This window comes from Bos indicus x Bos taurus, chromosome 5 (genome assembly GCF_003369695.1).
Source record: "Bos indicus x Bos taurus breed Angus x Brahman F1 hybrid chromosome 5, Bos_hybrid_MaternalHap_v2.0, whole genome shotgun sequence".
Classification (NCBI taxonomy): Eukaryota; Metazoa; Chordata; class Mammalia; order Artiodactyla; family Bovidae; genus Bos; species Bos indicus x Bos taurus.
In genome coordinates, this window is record NC_040080.1 from 119,821,309 (window position 1) to 119,846,052 (window position 24,744).

Genomic DNA, 24,744 nt, shown 5'->3' on the forward strand with positions numbered 1-24,744 from the left:
TTTTGAGTTTACCTCATGACAGTATCGAGTTGCTTAATTCTTTTAAAAGAATTCTTTAACCTCTACTTTGTATGTATATATTTTTATAAGATGCATAGTAAACCTAAAAAACTTGACTTTGTCTTTTGGATAACTCCTTGTTTTAAATTACTTTGTTTGAAGTATGCTGATGTTATTAGGTTGCAAAAGAGTCAGATACAACATAGCAACTAAATAACAACAGCCACAAAAAGGTGATTATTACTTACTGTCACCAGATCCTGTGGGCTCATCAGTTTTTATCCTTCCTCATTTTAGTACATTTTGCTATTTTCATTTTTAATACAGGTAGAAGCAAGAAAGATAGCTTTGGTCGGATAAACAGTTGCTTTAACAAAGACAAGTCAGAGGTGAATGATACAGATGAAAATGATGGGCTTTAGATTCAGGCTAGGTTCAATTCCTAGGTTTCCTACCAATTAGGGTTATCATCAGCAAATACGTTTCCTGATACAAAAGGCAAATAGTAATGTATCTTTCAAAGGTGCCTGTGTGTAAGAAAGATTGGATATATAGTATTTCATTTTTAGCGCCTAGCACATGCTTGTCTGCATCATTAACTGCCACCATGACTATTTTTATTCCCATTATTATCAATATTTTTGATTTAAACCTGCAAGTAGCCTTTCCTTAACCCAACCTCTAGCTGACTTTGAAGTCTAATATATGAGACTAAGGAGGAAATGGGGAATTTATCCCTTAAATAGTCATCTGCCTCAGGTAAGTGACCTCAGCATCATTTCTTGTCCATCAAGGACTTTGTTATTATTTTTAAAAAACATTTATTTATTTGGCTATGTGGGGTCCTACTTGTGGGAACTCTTAGTTGCAGCATATGGGATCAAGTTCCCTGACCAGGGATGGAACCTAGGCCGCCTGCACTGGGAGCCTGGAGTCTTATCCACTGGCCCACCAGGGAAGTCCCCATCAGGGACTTTTGAAATACTAAGTGCTGCTACCTGGCATCCCAGTGGGACAGGAGGCTTCTTTTCCATCCCTTCATTTTAACCTTGGAGGTAATTTATAAAGATGAACAATTGAGCCTGTAAATGGTCAGTTCTTCATGGAATGGCAAGGCATTCACTTGGTAAAGCATATCAAATTAACTGTTGAAGTAAGTCAACTCAACTTCCTGAGACTGAAGTCATCTCTCTGTTGTTTTAGAACAGCCCTCATGCTTGCTGTCAAGTATGAATCAGCAAATGTCATCAGACTTCTTCTTCAACAAGGTGCTGACATCTTTTCTCAAGATGTTTTTGGATGGCCTGTGGAAGAATATGCTGTTATTAGTGGTTTTAATATGTAAGTGTTCACATTAAAATGCCAGTTCTCACTAAACTGCAGCCAAAAATAATTTTAACTGTTACTTGCTACGTCACCAGTGAGAGTTCTAATTTGGTGCAGGCTGTTTGGAGAATGATGGTGAGATGTTCACCCTCAAGAGCTAAAAGCCAAACAAAGGCCGATTAGTTACTCTTGGCTGTAGGCTTGGGGTGCTTTATCTCAGGACATGTAGACCTTGATCCTTAGAAAGCTTGACATTAGCCATTTCATTACAAGTGTGAACAGTGTCACAGTTGTGATATTTCTAACTAGTTCTTTGGGTCTTGAAATATTTAGTTCAGCAGCAAATCCTGTTTTCCCTTGAGGGCTTGCCTCTCTATACGCTCCCATTTGAATTTTCCAAGAACCCGGAGGATTCCTACAGGTCATTTGGAGGGGAGAAAATAGTTCCTTCTCATCATTCTGTTCCTTGCATTGATTCTACTGCTGCAGCACTGCTGCTACAGCTGGTCTTGACAGGATCTGCTTGGCAGCTGGATCTGGAGTCTGGATAGGGCTCTATAAAGACCTTTAATAAAATCATTTTAAAAGGAAAAAACAACAACAACAACAACTCATCCTGCAGTGGGCTCACGATTTACCTTTGCTCCCAGGCCGCCCCTCTGGGTCCAGGTTCCCAGGGTGATGCACATGTCGACTTCAGAGTGAGAGCTCCTTTGTTCTCATATGTATGCTTGTCGCTCAGTCACTGTTGCAAACAAAACTCCAGCACCCAGTTCAGGCAGCTGGGCCGCCTAGCTTCCCCCCTCACTCAGAGACCTTATGTGGAGCCCATGTGGAAGCCTAGATCTTCACGATGAGGTGCCCTTGAGGCTCTTATTTATCTTTTCTGCTAGCAGATGTCAGTGGGGACCATTTTAGGCTGTCAGAGAGGGTCAAGTGCTCTTGCAGGAATTGAGCAGACTTCCCTTTCTCCTTTGTATCTAGACTTGAACCTCAAGGCGGCTTTCTGTCCTGTGGGGGCACCTTTACTTAGGTCACAGGTTCCCTGTCATCCTTCCCAGAGTACTGGATGCCAGCTTGCCTGAGATTCCCTAATTATGCTTGGCCCCTCATGGGATCTTTCCTGTAATAATGAAAATCTTCCAACGGATTTCTGTCTGCTTCCACCTTAAATGTTTCAGAATCTGCCCCATAGGAACCCATTCAGCAGAAATCCCTAAATCTCAAGTAAGATAGTTGGAATTCAGAGAGGTAAGCCCTGTCTAGAACTTGCCAGTACCCACTGTAAGAGTAGAGATATGTCTTCCAAGTGAATTGGAGAGGAACATGGAGATTAAAGAGATACTAAACATGGAGATTAAGCAGATCTTTCATTGTTAGAAAGATCTGCTGGTTCAGAGTTTGAGTAGGTAGAGAAGGAAGAATAGTGGTCCAGGCCAGGTCTTGATTGTGATTAGTTTTCTGCTCTTGATGTAATTAGCTGCAATAATGGGGGATCATTATGTTCTCTAATGTAGTGAATTCATGTTATAAATAAATTCAGGTACACGTTATCTAAAAGCTGAGATTCCCTAATTTACAAACCACAAAGAACAGCTAATCACCAGAATTAATAACAGTTTCATGCAACACTTTAATGTTAAACGTATGAAAAAGCACACATTGGGATTTACTTTGAATTCCAAAGTAGTTACAGCAATAAAGTTGAAGATGAAATTATTCTACTCTTTGACTGTTTCTGCAAGCATTTTGTGCGTATATTATCTCATTACATCCTATTAATCCTCTTGTGAAATAAGGTAGTAATATCCCAGTTGTGTAGAGGAAGACTTTGAACTGAAGACAAACAACTCCTCCAGGAACAAAGAGCAGTTGGTTATAGAGGTAGGATTTGCAAGCTCAAGAAATTTTTCATATGCCAAGCTGCTGCTGCTGCTGCTAAGTCGCTTCAGTCGTGTCCGACTCTATGCGACCCCATAGAGGGCAGCCCACTAGGCTCCCCCGTCCCTGGGATTCTCCAGGCAAGAACACTGGAGTGGGTTGCCATTTCCTTCTCCAATGCATGAAAGTGAAAAGTGAAAGTGAAGTCGCTCAGTCGTGTCTGACTCTTAGTGACCCCATGGACTGCAGCCTACCAGGCTCCTCTGTCTATGGGATTTTCCAGGCAAGAGTACTGGAGTGGGGTGCCATTGCCTTCTCTGATGCCAAGCTAAATCTAGTTAATTATTGGAGCTGTACTGCCCTGAGTTCATTACTAGTTCATCTTCCTTTTCTTTCTCCTTTCAGTTCAGTTGCTCAGTCGTGTTCGACTCTTTGGGACCCCATGAACACAGCACGCCAGGCCTCCCTGTCTATCACCAACTCCCAGAATTTACCCAAAAGCATGTCCATTGAGTCGGTGATGCCATCCAACCATCTCATCCTCTGTTGTTCCCTTATCCTCCTGCCTTCAATCTTTCCCAGCATCAGGGTCTTTTCAAATGAGTCTGCTCTTTGCATCAGGTGGCCAAAATATTGGAGTTTCAGCTTCAACATCCGTCCTTCCAATGAACACCCAGGACTGATTTCCTTTAGGATGGACTGGTTGGATCTCCTTGCAGTCCAAGGGACTCTCAAGAGTCTTTTCCAAGACCGCAGTTCAGAAGCATCCATTCTTCTGCACTCAGCTTTCTTTATAGTACAACTCTCACATCCATACAGATGTGAGACTATCGGAAAAACCATAACCTTGACTAGACGGACCTATGTTGAGAAAGTAATGTCTCTGCTTTTTAATATGCTAAGTTGGTCTAACTTTCTTTCCAAGGAGTAAGCGTCTTTTAATTTCTTGGCTGCAGTCACCATCTGCATTGATTTTGGAGCCCCAAAAAACAAAGTCAGTCACTGTTTCCCCATCTATTTGCCATGAAGTGATGGGACTGGATGCCATGATCTTAGTTTTCTGAATGTTGAGCTTTAAGCCAACTTTTTCACTCTTCTTTCACTTTCATCAAGAGGCTTTTTAGTTCTTCTTCACTTTCTGCCATAAGGGTGGTGTCATCTGCATATCTGAGGTTATTGATATTTCTCCCATCAATCTTGATTCCAGCTTGTGCTTCATCCAGCCCAGTGTTTCTCATAATGTACTCTGCATATAAGTTAAATAAGCAGGGTGAAAATATACCTTTACTTTTTCCTGTACTACATGCTACATAAAAGTTTATATAACTTAGAAATTTGATATGTATGTGACAATTGAAATTTTGATATTATTTCTGACATTGTCTGAAATAATCTAAGAATTTGGTAGTTGTTTTTCATATCAATGTTAAAATATTATGTATCGCATTTTTAATACATAGCTTTTGCCAACTGATTTCTGAATATAAAGAAAAAAGATCTAAATCTTCTGCTGAAAATAGCAACCCAGGTACATCATATGATACTGAATTACTCTCAGTCATTCTACCATAGATAAAGTAGGAATGAAGAAGTTTCAAATAATGAAAGAAGTATGAAAAAATTAGTGTAAATTGCATGTGTATTTTATTTTTTAAATTAATTTCTTTATACTTTAGTATTCAGAATTCTTTAAGAAGTGAATTGTAGGTGATTTAACATCAAAGACGATATTGTCTAAAAAGAAATCCATCTCTTTAATATGGCTGCTAAAGTCCTATATTAGATCTTTGTGTAAATCAGAAAACAAATTTTAAGTGAGTATGATGTATATTTCATCTATAGTCATAGTACAGCAGATTGGACATCTTATGAAAGTGAACTTTCATTTTTAGAAATGGTTTGCATTTAGTGAAAGAATAGTTAGTAGTTACTGTGTAGTGATTAGTCTCACTAAAATAGTTACCATCATTAAAACTGGGAACTTGAATAATCCCTTCCTGGTAGGATAAGAAATGATAAACAATAACTGCAAAGCTGAGGCAGTATGCAGCATAGTAGTGAGAGATTATTTCTGAAAGATACCTACCAAATGTACAGAAGGCAGAAGAGCAATGCCTGGTTGACAACCAGTTATTTTGCCTATTGTACCAAGCAGGTCTAGATTACCAACTTCATTTCTTACAGATCCAGAGAGAGTGAGATAGGTTGACTTCATTAGGATCAGATATTTTCTTTTGTGTGTTGGACAGTTGTCATGAGAGTACAGTTTTGTAAGAACAAGATTTTCTCTTGCCCTCAGTTAAAAGATTATCATAATAGATATTCAAATAGAACAACTTTGGACTCTGCAGGTTCTAATAAAAGCACAAAAATACTTTGCATTAACAAAAACAGCATTAGGTCCACTGGATGTGGCATCTAGCACATTGTACAGGGTATCCAAGGATACCTTTAACTGAGTAGACCTCTATCTAATCAAAGGGGGCTTCCCAGGTGGCTCAGTAGTAAAGAATCTACCCCCAACGTAGGAGATACGGCTTGATCCCTGTGTCGGGAAGATGCCCTGGAGAAGAAAATGGCAACCCACTCCAGTAGTCTTGCCTGGGAAATCCCATGGACAGAAGGGCCTGGTGAGCTGTAGTCCATGGGATCACAAGAGTCAGACACGATTTGGTGACTGAACCACAAAAAACATCTATCAAAGAACTGTAGGTTGGTTTATTACACTGGTCAGGGGAGATACAGAGATGACAGTGTCGTGGTCTTCAATGTGCTCAAAATAGAGTTTTTCTCTGGTTAATTTCTATATTTTTCTAAAGAAAAATTTCAAAGAAAACATGCTTATTTATTTGTTCATTTGTTCACTAAACAGATAACTTTCAAGTGTCTTTTATGTACTAAGCATTGTTCTGATGTCACAGGGTGAAAACATTTAAAAATCACTGCCCCTGCTCTCCTTGCTCAAGCTTGCAGTGCTCCTTTCCGCGTGGAGTCACTGCATGTGAGTCATCCCTCCAGCATCAGATCATGACGACCCTTGCGAAATGTTGTCCAACAGCACCAGAGTCCGTGGCTCCCTCCATCCTTCCCTCCTTCATCAGCTTAGGATGTGACGATGTATGCCTTCCAAGCTGAAAAAGTATGATTTCTATAAACATTTGCCATATAATGGGAAGGACTGATACAGTGATATCCCTCACTAGTACACAGCACTCTTTGGACCATCCTGCTCTGTGTGGTCCAGATACTCTTGAGCAATGGAAGGAGATAGTCTCAAGAGATTCTTTTTAAACATGTTAGTATATATATATTGGAGAAGGCGATGACACCCCACTCCATTACTCTTGCTTGGAAAATCCCATGTATGGAGGAGCCTGGTAGGATGCAGTCCATGGGGTCGCGAACAGTCGGACACGACTGAGCGACTTCACTTTCACTTTTCATTTTCATGCATTGGAGAAGGAAATGGCAACCCACTCCAGTGTTCTTGCCTGGAGAATCCCAGGGACAGGGGAGCCTGGTGGGCTGCCGTGGGGTCACACAGGGTCGGACACGAACTGAAGTGACTTAGCAGCAGCAGTATATGTGTGTGTATATATATATATACACACACACACACACACACGCACACACACACACACACAGAAGCTGAACTTTTTTAAAAAGTTCCATATACATATGTATGGGACTTTTTAAAAAAGTTCAGCTTCTGTGTGCCCTACTTCATGCTCACCACTACAAGTCTAGTCCCCATTCTCATCACTGAGTTGAGCCCCTTTACCCGTTTGCCCTCCCCTACCTGCCTTTCAAGTGATTGTCCTTTCTAAACCTGGAATCACTACATCTTTCATACTTCTCTTGCCTTTGGAAAGAGGGCCAGGAACAGAAGACTTTTGTTTCCAATGTTTTACCTTGCTCTGAGGTTCAGTGCCTTTGACCAAGCTTCCCTGTGATAGGGCGTTTTCATTGTGAACTGAAGAGCCAGAGAAGTGGTCAGTCCCAGCAAGACACCTATAGTCTCTGTTCAGTGCTCCAGGCAATAGAAATCCAGAAATACTGTGCTGTTTAAGCGTGCTATTGTCAGCTTATAGTACTGATTGTATTAATGGTATACTATCATTTTCTGTCAGTCTCCTGGAGTTTGGTTAGGATTATGGTCATTGTAAACAGCAGTTCTTTTCTTTGTTATTTCGTTTTGCATTTGATAACTATAAAGGGGAAGAGTGGTTCTTAGGTGTTAGTGGCCTACGAGTATAGTACAACCACTGTTCCCTTCCTCTAGTGTGGTCTCCAGGTGTGGTTTGAAAGGAATACTTTTAAACAAAGTCTCAGTGTTGAGGTTTTAATAGTCTATATTTTTCTTCTGTTGATTTAAAATGTATCTTGCTTTTTTCTTTAATAGTGGATGAGAGTTCTGAAGAGGACTCTTCAAGGAGGTAGGATTTTATGGATGTTTTAAATTATATGTTTAACTGAGGCAACATGGAGAAGAGAAACTAATGTTTGTTGAAACTAATGTCTAACTCTGGGTTAGACACTGAATTACGTGCTTAACATTTATGACCTCATAGAGTCATCACAGCAGCTTTGTAAAGTAGCTATGTCCTAGTTTTACTTAATTAGGCAACTGTGGTTTCAGGAGGTTAATGAGTTGACCCTGGTTAAAATGAGCTGACCTGTGATTTGACAGTTGGCCTTCCTGGCTCCCACATCCACTCCCATGGCCCTCAGCAGACTGAGAAGTACCCATGTAGCATATAAGTTAAAGATATAAATTTTTGACTTGTGTACATTTTAAGTTTCGACAATGTGGGTAAACTCCCTGTACTCCCTGAGAGTAAAGGAGAGAAGTAGTGCCACCTCAGTAAGTGGTATCCCTGCTGATGGACCAAGACTCCCATTTTGGATGGACTCAGATTCGTCTCTGAACCTTGAACAGACAATGGAGAAGGAAAAGCCTATTCTTCCACTTTGTTTTAAGTCATCAGGTTTATTCCAGTTTGGACAAACAAGAATTATTTCAATCCATCAATTGGATTGTCAGTTCAGCTATTAGAACTTTATTGAAAACAAATTATTTTTAGGCTCTGCCGATACCTTGGCTGTCACTCTCTGTTATGGAAACTAAGAATGAGTGTTAGCTAGATATTTCATAGGTTGGGACAGATGGACGCAGAAATAGGTAACAAAAAACTTTTTTGGAGACTTCCATGGGGATGCAGTGGTTAAGATGGTTCGTAAGACATCTTCCAATGTAGGCAGTGTGGGTTTGATACTCGGTCAGAGAAGCTAAGATCTCACATGACCCAGGGTCAGACAGCCAAAACATAAAATAGAAGCACCACTGGAACTAATTCAGTAAAACTTTAAAAGTGGTCCACATCAACAAATCTTTAAAAAAAAAAAAAAAAAGCTGTTTTAAAACAGGCCAAATTGTATTCATGTCAAGAAAGTTCATGTAATATATAGACAAACTTTCACTTTTTTTTTCTTTTGTTCAAGGACATGAGTTCACTCATTTTTATTGTATGTTTTTGCTTTAAAGGTTTCCCAACAAACCTGGCATTGATTTAGGGCCTACATCAAATGATGAAGTCTTAGATTTTAAAACCAAGGTAAAGTGCTCTGTTGTGAAATTAGTTTTCCTGCTCTGAAATTAGTTTCATGTAGTATTTACTCTTATGATTAGACAGTGGAAGTGACAAATAGATTAAGGGATTAGATCTGATAAACAGAGTGCCTGAAGAACTATGGATGGAGATTCGTGACATTGTACAAGAGGCAGTTATCAAGACCATCCCCAAGAAAAAGAAAAGCAAAAAGGCAAAATGGTTGTCTGAAGAGGCCTTCCAAATAGCTGAGTAAAGAAGAGAAGCAAAAGGCAAAGGAGAAATGGAAAGATATACCCATTTGAATGGAGAGTTCCAAAGAATAGCAAAGAGAGATAAGAAAGCTTTTCTCAGTGGTGAATACAAAGAAATAGAGGAAACAATAGAATGGGAAAGGCTAGAGATCTCTTCAAGAAAATTAGAGATACCATGGGAACATTTCATGAAAAGAGGGCCACCATAAAGGATGAAATGGTATCGACCTAAGAGAAGCAGAAGATATTAAGATAAGGTGGCAAAAAAAGATCTTTATGACCCAGATAACCAAGATGGTGTGATCATTCACCTAGAGCCAAACATCCTGGACTGAGAAGTCAAGTAGGCCTTAAGAAGCATCACTATGACCAAAACTAGTGGAGGTGATGGAATTGTAGTTCAGCTATTTCAAATCCTCAAAGATGATACTGTGAAAGTGCTGTTCTCAATATGCCAGCAAATCTGGAAAACTCACCAGTGGCCACAGGACTGGAAAAGGTCAGTTTTCCTTCCAATCCCAAAGAAAGGCAATGTCAAAGAATGTACAAACTACCACATAATGGCACACATCTCACATGCTAGCAAAGTAATGCTCAAAAATTTCCAAGCCAGGCTTCAAGAGTATGTGAACCATGAACTTCAGCTATTCAAGCTGGATTTAGAAAAGGCAGAGGAACCAGAGATGGGAATACCAGACCATCTGACCTGCCTCCGGAGAAGTCTGTATACAGGACAAGAAGCAACAGTTAGAACTGGATATGGAACAATAGACTGGTTCCAAATCAGGAAAGGAGTACATCAGGGACATAAATTGTCACCCTGCTTATTTTACTTACATGCAGAGTACATCATGAGAAATGCTGGGCTGGATGAAGCACAAGCTGGAATCAAGATAGCTAGAATAAATATAAATAACCTCAGATATGCAGATGACACCACCATGATGGCAGAAATTGAAGAAGAACTGAAGAGCCTCTTGATGAAAGTGAAAGAGGAGAGTAAAAAAGTTGACTTACAACAAAACATTCAGAAAACTAAGATCATGGCATCTGGTCCCATCACTTCATGGCAAATAGATGGGGAAACAATGGAAAGAGTGACAGACTTCTTTTTTTGGGCTCAAAATCACTGCAGATGGTGACTGCAGCCATGAAATTAAAAGACACTTGCTCCTTGGATGAAAAGCTATGCCCAACCTAGACAGCAGATTGAAAAGCAGGGACATTACTTTGCCAGCAAAGTTATGTCTAGTCTAAGCTATAGTTTTTCTAGTAGTCATGTATGGTTGTGAGAGTTGGACTGTAAAGCAGGCTGAGTGCCGAATAATTGCTGCTTTTGAACCGTGGTGTTGGAGAAGACTCTTCAGAGTCCGTTGGACTGCAAGGAGATCCAGTCAGTCCATTCTAAAGGAAATCAGTCCTGCATATTTATTGAAAGGACTGATGCTGAAGCTGAAACTCCAATAGTTTGGTCATCTGATGCGAAGAACCAACTCATTGGAAAATATGGGTTCTAGGAAAGTTTGAAGGAAGGAGGAGAAGGGGATGACAAAGGATGAGATCGTTGGATGGCATCACTGACTCAGTGGACAAGAGTTTGTAAAACCTCTGAGAGTTGGTGATGAACAGGGAAGCCTGGTGTGCTGCAGTCCATGGGATCACAACTGAGTAACTGAACTGAGCTGAACTGATGTTGATATTTTCATAAAATTTGATGAGCAGTGTAGATGCATAAAAATATATTAATAAAATCATATGAAACAGAGGCTTTGCTCATAGTATATCCTTAAGAATACTCATATGTTACAGATCTATTGTATATAAATTCTAAATATATGTGTTTCTCCACAGGCCTTATTAAACTTGTTTGTTTGTTTGTTTTTTTCCACATAAAGTTTGTTCTTGACTAGAAATGTCTCACTTTTTCCTTTCTTCTTCCTCCTCTACCTTCTTCTATTTTTAATTTTTTAAAATATTTACTGTTAACCTAATTTTCCCTTGTAGAACACATTTCTTCAGTGTCTGTTCTTTCAGTCCATTTCTCTCTGCCTCTATTGTGAACATGTTTGCTTATGGCTTTCTATTTAGAGTGTGGCTTTCATTCATGATCATTGCCCTATGGGTTTAACCTTGTTTTTTCCCTGTTTCATGGAAGCAGCTGAATTTTTTTCCCCGTTTCATTGGTCTCTAGCTATTTGACAAACAGAATAGAAGTAGCTTATCCTGTTTGCAGTTCTAGCCCATCTAAATAAGGTTCTGTTAAAACCTAAACTTTCGTATTTCCCTTCACAAGTGGTAATCCATGTATATATTAATCATGGGAGCAAATTTCAAAATATAGCAATTAATTTAAATGTCTTAGTTTTTCAATAGTGCTCTAAACTACCGGGGATAACTTATTACTCTAGAACATTTTGGTAGAGAAAGTAATCTAGTGGGTGTCCTAGTATTTGTATAGCAGTCAATTAGGGGTAAGGAGAGGAACATCTGGGGCTTCTAATGTGATCTGTCATAGTCCTTTCCCCATGAGAAGGTCAGTCAGTGACAGAACTGGGATTTGAATCCACATCTGAATGACTCCAGAGCCTGTGCTCTTTGTGTTAGATCATAGAGGAATGGGGGATGTTATAATTCTTTTATTCAGGTTGATACTTGTTATATTCTTCAAGCTCTTATTTTCTTCTCCAGCATGTCCTGAAATCAAAGTTAACGAAGCTAATGAAGGCTTCTCAGCAATCCAAGAGAAACAGTAAGTTATCTGAAGACTGTCCTCCTGGTATTATTCCTTGATTTGAAATGACACATGTTCTCATGTACTCTCTCCTGTTTTCACTGTAGTAGAAGCAAAATGTGGCATTTTGAGACCAGAAAGTACAACTTTCTCTCAGAACAATAATTCTGATAGTAATGTTGAAGATGTGGTTGAAACATTTCCCAAACCATCATCCTGGTTTGAGGGCATCTATCATCCTGCCTTCCCATTGCCTGAGCCTGTTTCAAAACTTCTCAAGTCTGTAGCAGGCCTTGGTCGTACAAAGGTAAGTTGTTCTGTTTGTAACTCTTCTTTCCCTGCATTTGTTCACATAGCAGTCCCCTGATCCTTATGGTGACAAAAAAGATCCCACCACAGAAATAGAAGCCCTCAAAGTCATGAGATGAAATGGTGTGATAATAAGAGCCATACATGTGCATGATTCAGATTTATAAATATTGGTATACTAAGTATGCCATTATGAAAGGGAATTACAAAGCACTGAGGAGAAACAACTAGATGAATATGAAGATGGGGAGGAGGATGAAGGGGAAGAATTCCTTTAAGAAAGACAAGATAAATATAAGATGGAATGAAGGTGAAGATGAGACAGATATTATACAAACGCAACAGAAATAGTGGGGGTCAGTCAGACCAGGAACTCTATATTATAAATATGTGAGAAAATTATTTCAGATTCAACTTAAGAAGAGAAAGTGAGGTTGTAAGAAAACAATGCTCATACTCTTTTGAATGACATATAGCTGATTTTTATGAAGAACTAAAAAAAATGTATTCCTTATTGTTTTTGGTGGCTGTTTCTGAGGTTGGTGGTGGTTCTTGTTTTTTCATTGAATTGAAGTGTAGTCAGTTTAAAATACTGTGTAAGTTTCAGGTGTACAGCAATGTGATTTGTTTATACTTGTGTATGTATATATATATTTTGAATATTGTTTCCTCTGGAAGTTCATTTAAATTTGAAGTAATTTCTCTTTTTTAAAAAATTCTCACTTTGAAATTAATGAAGTGATGTCTGCTATTTAACCTAGCAAAACTTTCGTTTAGAGATAATTCAAGATGAGCCCTGTTTTAGGCCTTCGGAGATGTATTATGAATTAAGAATTTCTGGCCCTTCTGTTTCTTGTGGTTTCTAACTTCAGTTCAGTTCAGTCGCTCAGTCGTGTCCGATGCTAAATACTTAATGTACTTATCTAATTTATCTTACTGTTTGCTATAACCTTGGTAGGTGTTTTAGATCTTTCTGAAAATAAAGAGGAAATACATAAGCATTTTATCTATTATTTTTACTAAAATTATAATTTATAATTTTATAAATGAGATTCTTAATCTCTCTTCATTAAATGAGAAAATTTTCAGCTGCAACAGTCTGAAAGAAGAAATGTAGAAGTATATTTTTTCCTTTGGACAGATTCGGATTTCTTTTTTCTGAATGTCAGAAAATAATGGGTAATTACATTAAATGAATGAAATCACGATTTATGCTGTTTTCTTATATAGACTACTTGTTATTATTAAATCATAGGAAAGAAAAATTACCACCAGAGTTTATAAAATTATCTGTGGAAGATATTTTTTCTTTTAAAAATATCTCCAGCAACATGTACATTCCACGTTATTTTATTTATTTATTTTTAATTTTAATTGGAGGCTACTTACTTTACAGTATTGTAGTGGTTTTGCCATACACTGACATGAATCAGCCATGGATGTAATGTGTTCCCTATCCTGAATTCCCCTCCTGCCTCCCTCCCCATCCCATCCCTCTGGGTCATCCCAGTGTACCAGCCCTGAGCAGCCTGTCTCATGCATTGAACCTGGACTGGTGATCTGTTTCACATATGATAACATAAATATTTCAATGCTATTCTCTTAAGTCATCCCACCCTTTCCTTCTCCAATAGAGTCCAAACAACTGTTCTTTACATCTGTGTCTCTTGTGCTGTCTCACATGTAGGGTTTTCATTACCATCTTTCTAAATTCCATATATATGCATTAGAATACTGTATTGATGTTTTTCTTTCTGGCTTACTTCACTCTGTATAATAGGCTCAAGTTTCATCCACCTCATTAGAACTGATTTAAATGTATTCTTTTTAATGGCTGTGTGATATTCCATTGTGTATATGTACCACAGCTTTCTTCTTCATTCGTCTGCTGATGGACATCTAGGTTGCTTCCATGTCCTGGCTATTATAAACAGTGCTGCAATGAACACTGGGGTACACGTGTCTCTTTCACTTCTGGTTTCCTCAGTGTGTATGCCCAGCAGTGGGATTGCTGGGTTGTATGGCAGTTCTATTTCCAGTTTTTTAAGGAATCTCCACACTGTTCTCCATAGTGGCTGTACTAGTTTTCATTCCCACCAACAATGTAAGAGGGTTCCCTTTTCTCCACACTCTCTCCAGCATTTATTGCTAGTAGACTTTTGGATACCAGCCATTCTAACTGGTGTGAGATGGTACCTCATGGTGGTTTTGATTTGTATTTTTCTGATAATGAGTGATATTGAGCATCTTTTCATGTGTCTGTTAGCCATCTGTACGTCATCTTTGGAGAAATGTCTGTTTAGTTCTTTGGCCCTTTTTTTTGATTGGGTTGTTTATTTTTCTGGAATGAGGTGCAGGAGCTGCTTGTATCCTTTTGAGATTAATTCTTTGTCAGTTGCTTCATTTGCTATTATTTTCTCCCATTCTGAAGGCTCTCTCTTCACCATCCTTATAGTTTCCTTCGTTGTGCAAAAGCCTTTAAGTTTAATTAGGTCCCATTTGTTTATTTTTGCTTTTATTTCCATTACTCTGGGAGGTGGGTCATAGAGGACCCTGCTGTGATTTATGTTGGAGAGTGTTTTACCTATGTTTTCCTCTAGGAGTTTTATAGTTTCTGGTCTTCTGTTTGGATCTTTAATCCATTTTGAGTTTATTTTTGTGTATGGTGTTAGAAAGTGCTCTAGTTTCATTCTTTTACAAGTGGTTTACCAGTTTTCCCAGCACCACTTGTAAAAGAGATATCTTTGGTCCATTGTATATTTTTGCCTCCTTTGTCATCGATAAGGTGTCCATAGGTGCATGGATTTATCTCTGGGCTTTCTAATTTGTTCCATTGATCTATATTTCTGTCTTTGTGCCTATACCATACTGTCTTGATGACTGTAGTTTTGTAGTATAGCCTGAAGTCAGGCAGGTTGATTCCTCCAATTCCATTCTTCTTTCACAAGATTGCTTTGGCTATTCGAAGTTTTTTTGTATTTCCATACAAATTGTGATATTATTTCTTCTAGTTCTGTGAAAAATACCGTCGGTAGCTTGATAGTGATTGCAGTGAATCTATAGATTGCTTTGGGTAGTATACTCATTTTCACTATATTGATTCTTCCAATCCATGAACATGGTCTATTTCTCCATCTATTTGTGTCCTCTTTGATTTCTTTCAACAGTGTTTTATTTTCTATATATAGGTCTTTTGTTTCTTTAGGTAGGTATATTCTAAGTATTTTATTCTTTTCATTGCAATGGTGAATGAAATTGTTTCCTTAATTTCTCTTTCTGTTTTCTCATTGTTCGTGTATAGGAACACAAGATATTTCTGTGTGTTAATTTTATATCCTGCAACTTTACTATATTCATTGATTGGCTCTAGTAATTTTCTGGTGAAGCCTGTAGGGTTTTCTATGTAGAAGATCATGTCATCTGCAAACAGTGAAAGTTTTACTCCTGCTTTTCCAATCTGGATTCCTTTTATTTCTTTTTCTGCTCTGATTGCTGTGGCCAGGACTTTTAAAACTATGTTGAATAGTAGTGGTGAGAGTGGCCACCCTTGTCTTGTTCCTGACTTTAGGGGAAATGCTTTCAATTTTTCAGCACTGAGGATTATGTTTGCTGTGAGTTTGTCATATATAGCTTTTATTATGTTGAGGTATGTTCCTTCTGTTCCTGCTTTCTGGAAAGTTTTTATCATAAATGGATGTTGAATTTTGTCAAAGGCTTTCTCTGCATCTATTGAGATAATCATATGGTTTTTATCTTTCAATTTGATAATGTGGTGTATTACATTGATTGATTTGTGGATATTGTATTCCTGGGATAAAGCCCTCTTGGTCATGATGTATGATCTTTTTAATATGTTGTAGGATTCTGTTTGCTAGAATTTTGTTAAGGATCCTTGCATCTATGTTCATCAGTGATATTGACCTGTAGTTTTCTTTTTTGTGGCATATCTAACTGGTTTTGGTAATAGGGTGATGGTGGCCTCATAGAATGAGTTTGGAAGTTTACTTCCCTCTTCATTTTTCTGGAAGAGTTTCAGTAGGATAGGTGTTAGCTCTTCTCTAAATTGTTGGTAGAATTCATCTGTGAAGCCGTCTGGTCCTGGGCTTTTGTTTGCTGGAAGATTTCTGATTACAGTTTCGATTTTTGTGCTTGTGATGAGTCTGTTAAGATTTTCTATTTCTTCCTGGTTCAGTTTTGAAAAGTTATACTTTTCTAAGAATTTGTCCATTTCTTCCACGTTGTCCATTTTATTGGCATATAGTTCCTGATAGGAGTCTCTTATGATCCTTTGTATTTCTGTGTTGTCTGTTGTGATTTCTCCATTTTCATTTCTAATTTTGTTGATTTGATTTTTCTCCCTTTGTTTCTTGATGAATCTGGCTAATGGTTTGTCAATTTTATTTATCTCTCAAAGAAACAGCTTTTAGCTTTGTTTATTATGGTCTCTTTTGTTTCTTTTCATTTCTTTCTGCCCTAATTTTTAAGATTTCTTTCCTTCTACTAACCCTAGGGTTCTTCATTTCTTCCTTTAGATGTAGATTTATTTAGATGTAGATTTATTTGACTTTTTTCTTGTTTCTTGAGGTAAGCCTGTATTGCTATGAGCCTTCCCTTAGCACTGCTTTTACAGTGTCCCATAGGTTTGGGGTTGTTTTGTTTTCATTTTCCTTCATTTCTATGCATATTTTGATTTCTTTTTTGATTTATTCTGTGATTTGTTGGTTATTCAGAAGTGTGTTGTTCAGCTTCCATATGTTGGAATTTTTAATAGTTTTTCTCCTATAATTGACATCTAATCTTAACTGCATTGTGGTCAGAAAAGATGTTTGGAATGATTTCACTTTTTTTGAATTTACCAAGGCTAGATTTATGACCCAGGATGTGATCTATCCTGGAGAAGGTTCCATGTGCACTTGAGAAAAAGGTGAAATTCATTGTTGTGGGGTGAAATGTCCTATAGATATCATTTAGGTCTAACTGGTCCATTGTATCATTTAAAGTTTGTGTTTCCTTGTTAATTTTCTGCTTGGTTGATCTAGCCATAGGTGTGAGTGGGCTATTAGAGTCTCCCACTATTATTGTGTTATTGTTAATTTCCACTTTCATACTTATTAGCATTTGCCTTACATATTGTGGTGCTCCTATGTTGGTGCATATATATTTATAATTGTTATATCTTCTTCTTGGGTTGATCCATTGGTCATTATATAGTTTCCTTCTTTGTCTCTTTTCACAGCCTTTATTTTAAAGTCTATTTTATCTGATATGAGTATTGCTACTCCTGCTTTGTTTTGGTCTCTATTTGTGTCAAATAACTTTTTCCAGCACTTCACTTTCCGTCTGTATGTGTTGCCTGTTTTGAAGTGGGTCTTTTGTAGACAACACATATAGGGGTCTAGTTTTTGTATCCATTCGTCCAGTTTTTGTCTTTTGGTTGGGGCATTCAACCCACTTATATTTAAGTTAATTATTGATAAGTATGATCCTGTTGCCATTTACTTTGTTGTTTTGGGTTTTGAGTTTATACACCCTTTCTGTGTTTCCTGTGTTTCTCTAGGGGTCTAGAGAAGACCCTTTAGCATTTGTTGAAGAGCTGGTTTGCTGGTGCTGAATTCTCTCAGCTTTTTCTTGTCTGTAAAGCTTTTGATTTCTCCTTCATATTTGAATTAGCTCCTTGCTGGGTACAGTAATCTGAGTTGTAGGTTTTTCTCTTTCATCACTTTAAGTATGTCCTGCCATTGTCTTCTATCAAGGATAGAAGAGTTTCTATCAAAAGATCAGCTGTTATCCTTATGGGAATCCTCTTGTGTTATTTGTTGTTTTTCCCTTGCTGCTTTTAATATTTGTTCTTTGTGTTTGATCTTTTTTAATTTGATTAATATGTGTCTTGGGGTGTTTCACCTTGGGTTTATCCTGTTTGGGACTCTCTGGGTTTCTTGGACTTGGATTCCTAATTCTTTCCCCATTTTAGGGAAGTTTTCAACTATTATCACCTCAAGTATTTTCTCATGGCCTTTCTTTTTCTCTTCTTCTTCTGGGACTCCTCTGACTAGAATGTGGGGGCATTTAGCATTGTCCCAGAGGTCTCTGAGGTTGTCCTCATTTCTTTTAATTCTTTCTCTTTTTTCCTCTCTGCTTCATTTATTTCTACCATTCTATCTTCTACCTCACTTATCCTATCTTCTGCCTCTGCTATTCGACTGTTGGTTCCCTCCAGAGTGTTTCTGATCTCATTTATTGCATTATTCATTATTGATTGACTCTTTTTTATTTCTTCTAGGTCCTTGTTAAACATGTATTTATCTGTAACTGCATTTTGTTTTCAAGATTTTGGATCATTTTTACTGTCATTATTCTGAATTCTTTTTCAGGTAGACTCCCTATCTCCTCCTCTTTTGTTTGGTTTGGTGGGCATTTATCATGTTCCTTTACCTGCTGAGTATTTCTCTGCTTTTTCATCTTGTTTAGATTGCTATGTTTGGGGTTGCCCTTCAGTATTCTGGCAGTTTGTGGTTCCTCTTTATTTTGGAGGTTCCTTGCTGTGGGTGGGGTTAGATGGTTGTCTTGTCAAGATTTCCTGGTTAGGGAAGCTTGTGTCGGTGTTCTGGTGGGTGGAGCTGGATTTCTTCTGTCTGGAGTGCAATTAAGTGTCCAGTAGTGAGTTTTGGGATGTCTATGGATTTGGTGTGACTTTGGGCAGCCTGTACACTTAAGTTCAGGGCTATGTTCCTGTGTTGCTGGAGAATTTGTGTGGCTTGTCTTGCTCTGGAATTTGTTGGCTCGTGGGTGGCGCTCGGTTTCCGTGTAGGTATGGAGGCTTTTGGATGAGCTCTAATTGATTAATGTTCCCAGGAGTCAGGAGTTCTCTGGTGTTCTCAGGTTTTGGACTTAGGCCTCCTGCCTCTGGTTTTCAGTCTTATTCTTACAGTAGCCTCAAGACTTCTACATTTATACAGCACCAATGATAAAACATCTAGGTTAATGATGAAAAGCTCCTACACAGTGAGGAACACCTGGAGAGGTTCACAGAGTTACATTAAGAAGAGAAGAGGGAGAAGGGAGATAGAGGTGACCAGGAGTAGGAGAGGGGCAATCAAAAGGGGTGAGAGCAAGCTAGCCAGTAATCAATTCTCTATGTGCTCTCCACACTCTGGACCCCTTGGAGAGGTTCACGGAATTACAAAGAGAAGAGAAGAGGGAAGAAGGAGACAGAGGTGACCAGGAGGAGAAAAGGGTGAATGAAAAGGAGAGAGACAGATCCAGGCACTAATCAAGTCCCTAAGTATTCTCCACAGTCCGGAACACACAAAGAGATTCACAGAGTTGGGTAGAGAAAAGAAGGGGGAAGGAGGAGATAGAGGCGACCTGATGGAGACAAAGCAGAGTCAAAAAGGGGAGAGAGCAATCAAGCAAGTAATCACACTCCCAAGTAAAAATGGGTACTGAAGATTGGGTTCTTAAAGGTCCAAAATTGATAACAAATACCAAAAAGCAAAGATTAAAAATCTAGAGTAGAGGTTAGACTCTGAAAAATACAATATTAGAAAAACAAAACACAGTCACAAAAATTATGAAATATATACATGAAGTTTGCTTTAAAAATAGGGTCTTTTTTTTTTTTTTTTTTGCAAGGTAATAGTAGCTTATAAAAATGAAAATTAAAGGAGTAATATCAGGAGACATTCAGCTTTAAGGAATCCAATATGTTATTCTTTTCTTTTGTGTGCCATTTCTCAAGGATTCTCTATTCCTCATCAGTTGCTGCAGGTGTGAGCAGAGCTGCACGCAGTTGCCGGGACTGAGATCCTGAGAAAGGGCACCTGCTTGGTCCGTTCAGTGACTCCCTCTAGTGACCTCACTGAAACGTGATCTGCTCAGTTATGCGGACATGCAATGCTTTCTGGCCCTTCGAAGACTGTTATTTGCTTGGCTTTGTTTTTGCTCCGTTTTTTTTTTTTCCTACTTCCTAAAGCTGCCTTGTATGAAGATATATAAATATGCGTTTCTGCAAACAAAGCACCATTGTTTCACTCGAGACTTGGGTCCCCTGCGTCCCTCTTCTAGTCGACTTCAGTCCCCAGGTCCCGGTCTACAAAGACCATGACAGAATAATAGAGAACTTAAAAAAAAAAAAATTAAATATTTAAATAATGATAATAGTAAAATATATCTAGGAATTTCTCTGGAGCTGTTGTGGGCTGTGTGGGGTCAGTTCAGTTTCAGTTCCTTAATCCAGCTTATACTTCTCAAGATCTATAGGCCCCCTCCAGTGTAGTTGCTGCTAACTACAGGGTTTTAATCTGTTGCATCTGTCACTTGCAAAGCAGTTCCCTCTGTTTATTTTAGCTTCTTCCATTTCGCTGTTCTCTTCAGTGTCTAATTTCTGTCTTGACACAAGGGGGCGAAGGTGGTCACTTATTTAGGCTCACTTGTTCAGTACTGCTGTGGGGACAGAGGGACACTGCAAACAAATACCACTGGCATGTGTGGGGAGTGCTTGCAGTGTCTCGGCCACACTGGGTTTGCCCCTGCTCATGGTCCATGCACTTTCCGACTCTACACTTCTCAGGCTCTAGGTTGCTCTGTCAGGGAACTATCTGAGGCGGGCCCTGGGTTATGTGCAGTTCTGAGGTCTAAGCTGCTCAGGTTCAGGTTCTCAGGTAGTCCACAAATGGGCAGACTCGGTTGGGCCTGCGTTTCTTGCCCTTCCCAGGTCTGAGCAGCTCAGGCGACCAGGTGATGGGTGAGCGCTGTCTCCCCTGGTGGGGAGTGTGTCTCATCACCTCCCCAGTCACAGCTGCTCGGTTTCCTGGGTGGGCACGGGTGTGCCCATCTCCAGTGTGCCATATGTGTCTTCTGGGGAGCTGATCTCTGGCTGTGACCCTCCTGGCAGAAGTCAACCATACAGAATCTCAAGCGGTTTTTGTTAGCCAATGGGTGCCTGCTTGCAGCTTGGTAGAGGATGCCTCTCAGGGGCCGAGTTTGCCTCTTTCCAGCTCTGGCTGCCCACCTCCTGCATCCCTGTCTCCAGTGGGGGATGGGCTGATCTGTAGCCATCTAGCTCTTCTCTCATATTCGCTCAGTCCTTTGTTTTTTGAGCGGGCCTGGCAGTTCCTTAGGTTAGGGCTTTTCACAGGATAGTTCTCTCTCTCTCTCTTTTTCCTCTCTCTCTTTCCCTGGCTATCCCGCAGTTTGGGTTGCTATCTCATGTTAGTTCCCTCAGAGATATGCCCCCTCAGGGCATTCAGGCCCAGTCCTTACCCTAAGCAGTGCAGCCCACGCCTCCCTGTTCAGCCCCCACTTGCTGGTGGTGGATGCAAGCACAGGGAGTTCTGGTTAGGCACATGACCTCTGGGTTTTATTGATTTATTTATTTTTCCTCCCAGTTATGTTGCCTTCTGAGATTCCAAAACTCCCCACAGACCCCAGGTGAGAGTGTTTCCTGGTGTTTGGAAACTTCTCCCCTTTTAAGACTCCCTCCCTGGGATGGATCTCCATCCCTACCTCTTTTGTCTCTCTTTTTATCTTTTATATTTTGTCCTACCTCCTTTCAAAGACATTGGGCTGCCTTTCTGGGTGCCTCATGTCCTCTGCCAGCATTCAGAAGTTGTTTTGGGAATTTGCTCAGCGTTCAAATGTTCTTTCAATGAACTTGTGAGGGAGAAAGTGGTCTGCCTGTCCTATTCCTCTGCCATCTTAGGACCGCGCCCCCCCCCCCATATTATTTTTAAGAAACTTTATTAATTTCAGTGTGTATAGATGTTAAATTACCATGTCAATTCTTTGTTATGTGAAACTAACGTGTAAATTCTTCCATATAGAAAAGAGAGTCATTGTGGTTACTTGATTTTTTTTTTGTTGGTTTTTTCTTTCCCGATGTGAATATTGAGTCCTTGTTGATCATCATAAATGTATTTGAAGACTTTTAAACCTTCAACTTGGATAATCATAGTTTTACTCCTTTTTTAAATATCTACGTCATTCCTTTAATCTTTACCTGACATTCCAGAAGACATAGATAAGAAGTTACAGTCGTTAGTGTGCTGTTTACAGGGAAAGAGGCAGTAAACCATCTGAATGTTCAAATAGGGTTGTAAAAAATTCATTTATTCTTAAATGAAGGATAGTTGCTTTCCAGGATTTTGTTGTTTTCTGTCAGACATAAAGAAGAATCATGTCCCCTCCCTCCCAAACCCCGCTCCAATCTCCCTCTGCATCCCACCCTTCTAAATTGTTGAGAGCCCCTCTTTGATTTCCCTGAGTGATAGGGCAAATTCCCATTGGCTATCTATTTTACATATGGAATTGTAAGTTTCCATGTTACTCTTTCCATCCATCTCACCCTCTCCCCTCTTCCCCTTCACCCGTGTCTCTAAGTCTGTTCTGTCTGTTTCTCCATTGCTGCCCTGCAAATAAATTCGTCAGTACCATCTTTCTAGACGCCATACATAGGTTAGTATCAGATATTTATATTTCTCTTTCTGACTTACTTGACTATAATAGGCTCTAAATTCATCCACTTCAATGAACTGACTCAAATGCATTCCTTTTTACAGCTGAGTAATGTTCATTTGTATATATGTACCACCACATCTTTATCCATTCATCTGTCGATGGCCATCTAAGTTACTTCCATGTTCTAGCTATCATAAACAGCACTGCAGTGAACATCAGGGTGCATGTGTCTCTTTCCATTTTGGTTTCCTCAGGGTATACTCCTAGGATTGGGATTTCTGGGGCATATGGTGGTTTTATTCCTAGTTTCTTAAGGAACCTGCATACCGTCTTCCATAGTGGTCGTATCAATTTACCTTGCACCAGCAGTGAAGGAGGGTTCCCTTTACCCCACACCCTCTCCAGCATTCACTGCTGTAGACGTTTTGATGATGGCCATTGTGACTGTGTGAAGTGGTATCTCATTGTGGCTAAGCAGTAAAGAATCTGCCTTCAGTGGGAGACCTGGGTTTGATCCCTGAGTCAGGAAGGAGGGCATGACAACCCACTCCAGTATTCTTGCCTGGAGAATCCAATGGACAGGGGAGCCTGGAAGGCTTCAGTCCTAGGGTGGCACAGAGTCAGACATGACTGAAGCGACTAAGCAACAGCAGAGGTAACAGACTTTTGGTTGATGGCCATTCTGCCTGGTGTGAGGTGGTATCTCCTGGTAGTTTTGGTTTTTATCTCTACTGTGTTTTTTTTTTTTAACCAACTCAACGTTGACAAGATAGTGCTTGAGGCTTGAAAGTATTGCTACATTTGGATTGTCAAGTTAATCTGCAAGGAACATTTCAAGAGAAGCAAAAGCATGGGAAATAGTAATAAATATGTGGAGCTATAATAACAGCAGTTAGCTTTAGTGATGTTTTAGTAAGTGCAAACCATTTTGCATAGTTTAAGTAGCACATGAAGAGTACCTTTATGGCAGCCATACTTGAAGTAACATAAAGTAATGGTGCCCTGTTTGAAGGTGGCAGCTATGGAAGGAGATAAGAAGGGCCTGATCTCTTAAATGTGGCAGCCACTGCTTGGTGATGCAGCACCGTGTTTGAATTCAGCATCCTGGTTCTGTCCTAGAGCAACTGTGGGATCTTGGCAAAACCTATCTTAACCAGGTTAAAAGTAGGGTATTTCTTCAAAAGTGATTAGGAAAACTTCATGCAACTCATTGTTATCATCTATTCCAGCAGAGTATCTCTGAGAGCCTTCCACAGAAGTATGTGGATCATTTACCTGGAACTGCTGGTCAAAGAGGAAAAAAGACATTAAATGGACAAGTAGAAGGTAAGAACTGTATTTTACAGAAAAATCATTTGACAGAATGTTGATTGAAAATGGGAATGCTGATACATTCTAATGGGCAAAGAAAATCACCTGTCAGATGGGTAGTGAGAAAAAAGATGAGAAAAGGAGGGCAATTAAGTATCTTATCAGGTGTCTACCCCAGATTACATTAAAAATCCAGTTTAAGGAGCTAAATTATTAGTTCTTAGACTTACTTCACAGTCCAATGTTTAAGACTTTGTCCAGTTAAGACTCTCCAATGCAGGTGGTGCAGTTTCGATCCCTGCTCAGGGAATTAAGATTCCATGTGACACATGACCAAAAACAAATTATTAGTTGTTTCAAGATACTCTATGACCTAAGGAAAGTCAAGAAATAAGAGGCAAGAGGGAATGAAGGGTGAGAGAGGCAGAGTGTACAGGGAGGAAATGAAGAAAAGGAAGCACAGATCTGTGGGGGAAGGGGGCAATAAGTAATGAAGGTCTTTAGATAAAGGGAGAGTATTTGACATGGACGGTGTATTTGAAGTGAGCTTCTGGCACCAAAACTTGTCAGAGAAGAACAGCAAAGATCTTGCCTCTTTCTGTTTACTCGTTATTAGGAAGACGTTCAGAACTGCGGTCCCTGGGCATGCAGAGCGGTGTGTCATCCTCTGGGGGAGCGTGGGCATAGGTGCTCAGCTGTAATGTGTGCAAATTGGTGTCATACGAAATGTTTATGCTTTCCAGCATGGTGTCACATGGGACAAAACAAGAGATCTGGAAAGAAGGAGAGAGCAGGGGGTGTGATGGGGAAACCAAGGAACCCACAGCCTCATAGAAAGTCCACTGGAAGGTTTCCAACTTCTAATGCC

At 39.4% G+C, this 24,744-nt stretch overlaps 1 protein-coding gene across 8 annotated transcripts in view; it reads left to right on the plus strand.

Moving 5' to 3' along the window:
• The window catches only part of LOC113893368 (ankyrin repeat domain-containing protein 26-like), a 49,513-nt gene that overhangs the window by 9,865 nt on the left and 14,904 nt on the right, over window positions 1-24,744 (plus strand). For 6 of the 8 annotated variants that reach the window (XM_027543370.1, XM_027543371.1, XM_027543373.1 and 3 more), the window contains 6 exons: window positions 1,204-1,341; window positions 7,610-7,643; window positions 8,753-8,822; window positions 11,759-11,819; window positions 11,909-12,108; window positions 23,795-23,891. In XM_027543370.1, the coding sequence (XP_027399171.1) occupies window positions 1,230-1,341; window positions 7,610-7,643; window positions 8,753-8,822; window positions 11,759-11,819; window positions 11,909-12,108; window positions 23,795-23,891 (574 nt within the window). In that variant the 5' untranslated portion in view covers window positions 1,204-1,229. Of the gene's footprint in view, window positions 1-1,203; window positions 1,342-5,828; window positions 6,347-7,609; window positions 7,644-8,752; window positions 8,823-11,758; window positions 11,820-11,908; window positions 12,109-23,794; window positions 23,892-24,744 lie in introns of those variants that run through there. The other 2 variants (XM_027543369.1, XM_027543374.1) reach the window with 2 other exon arrangements.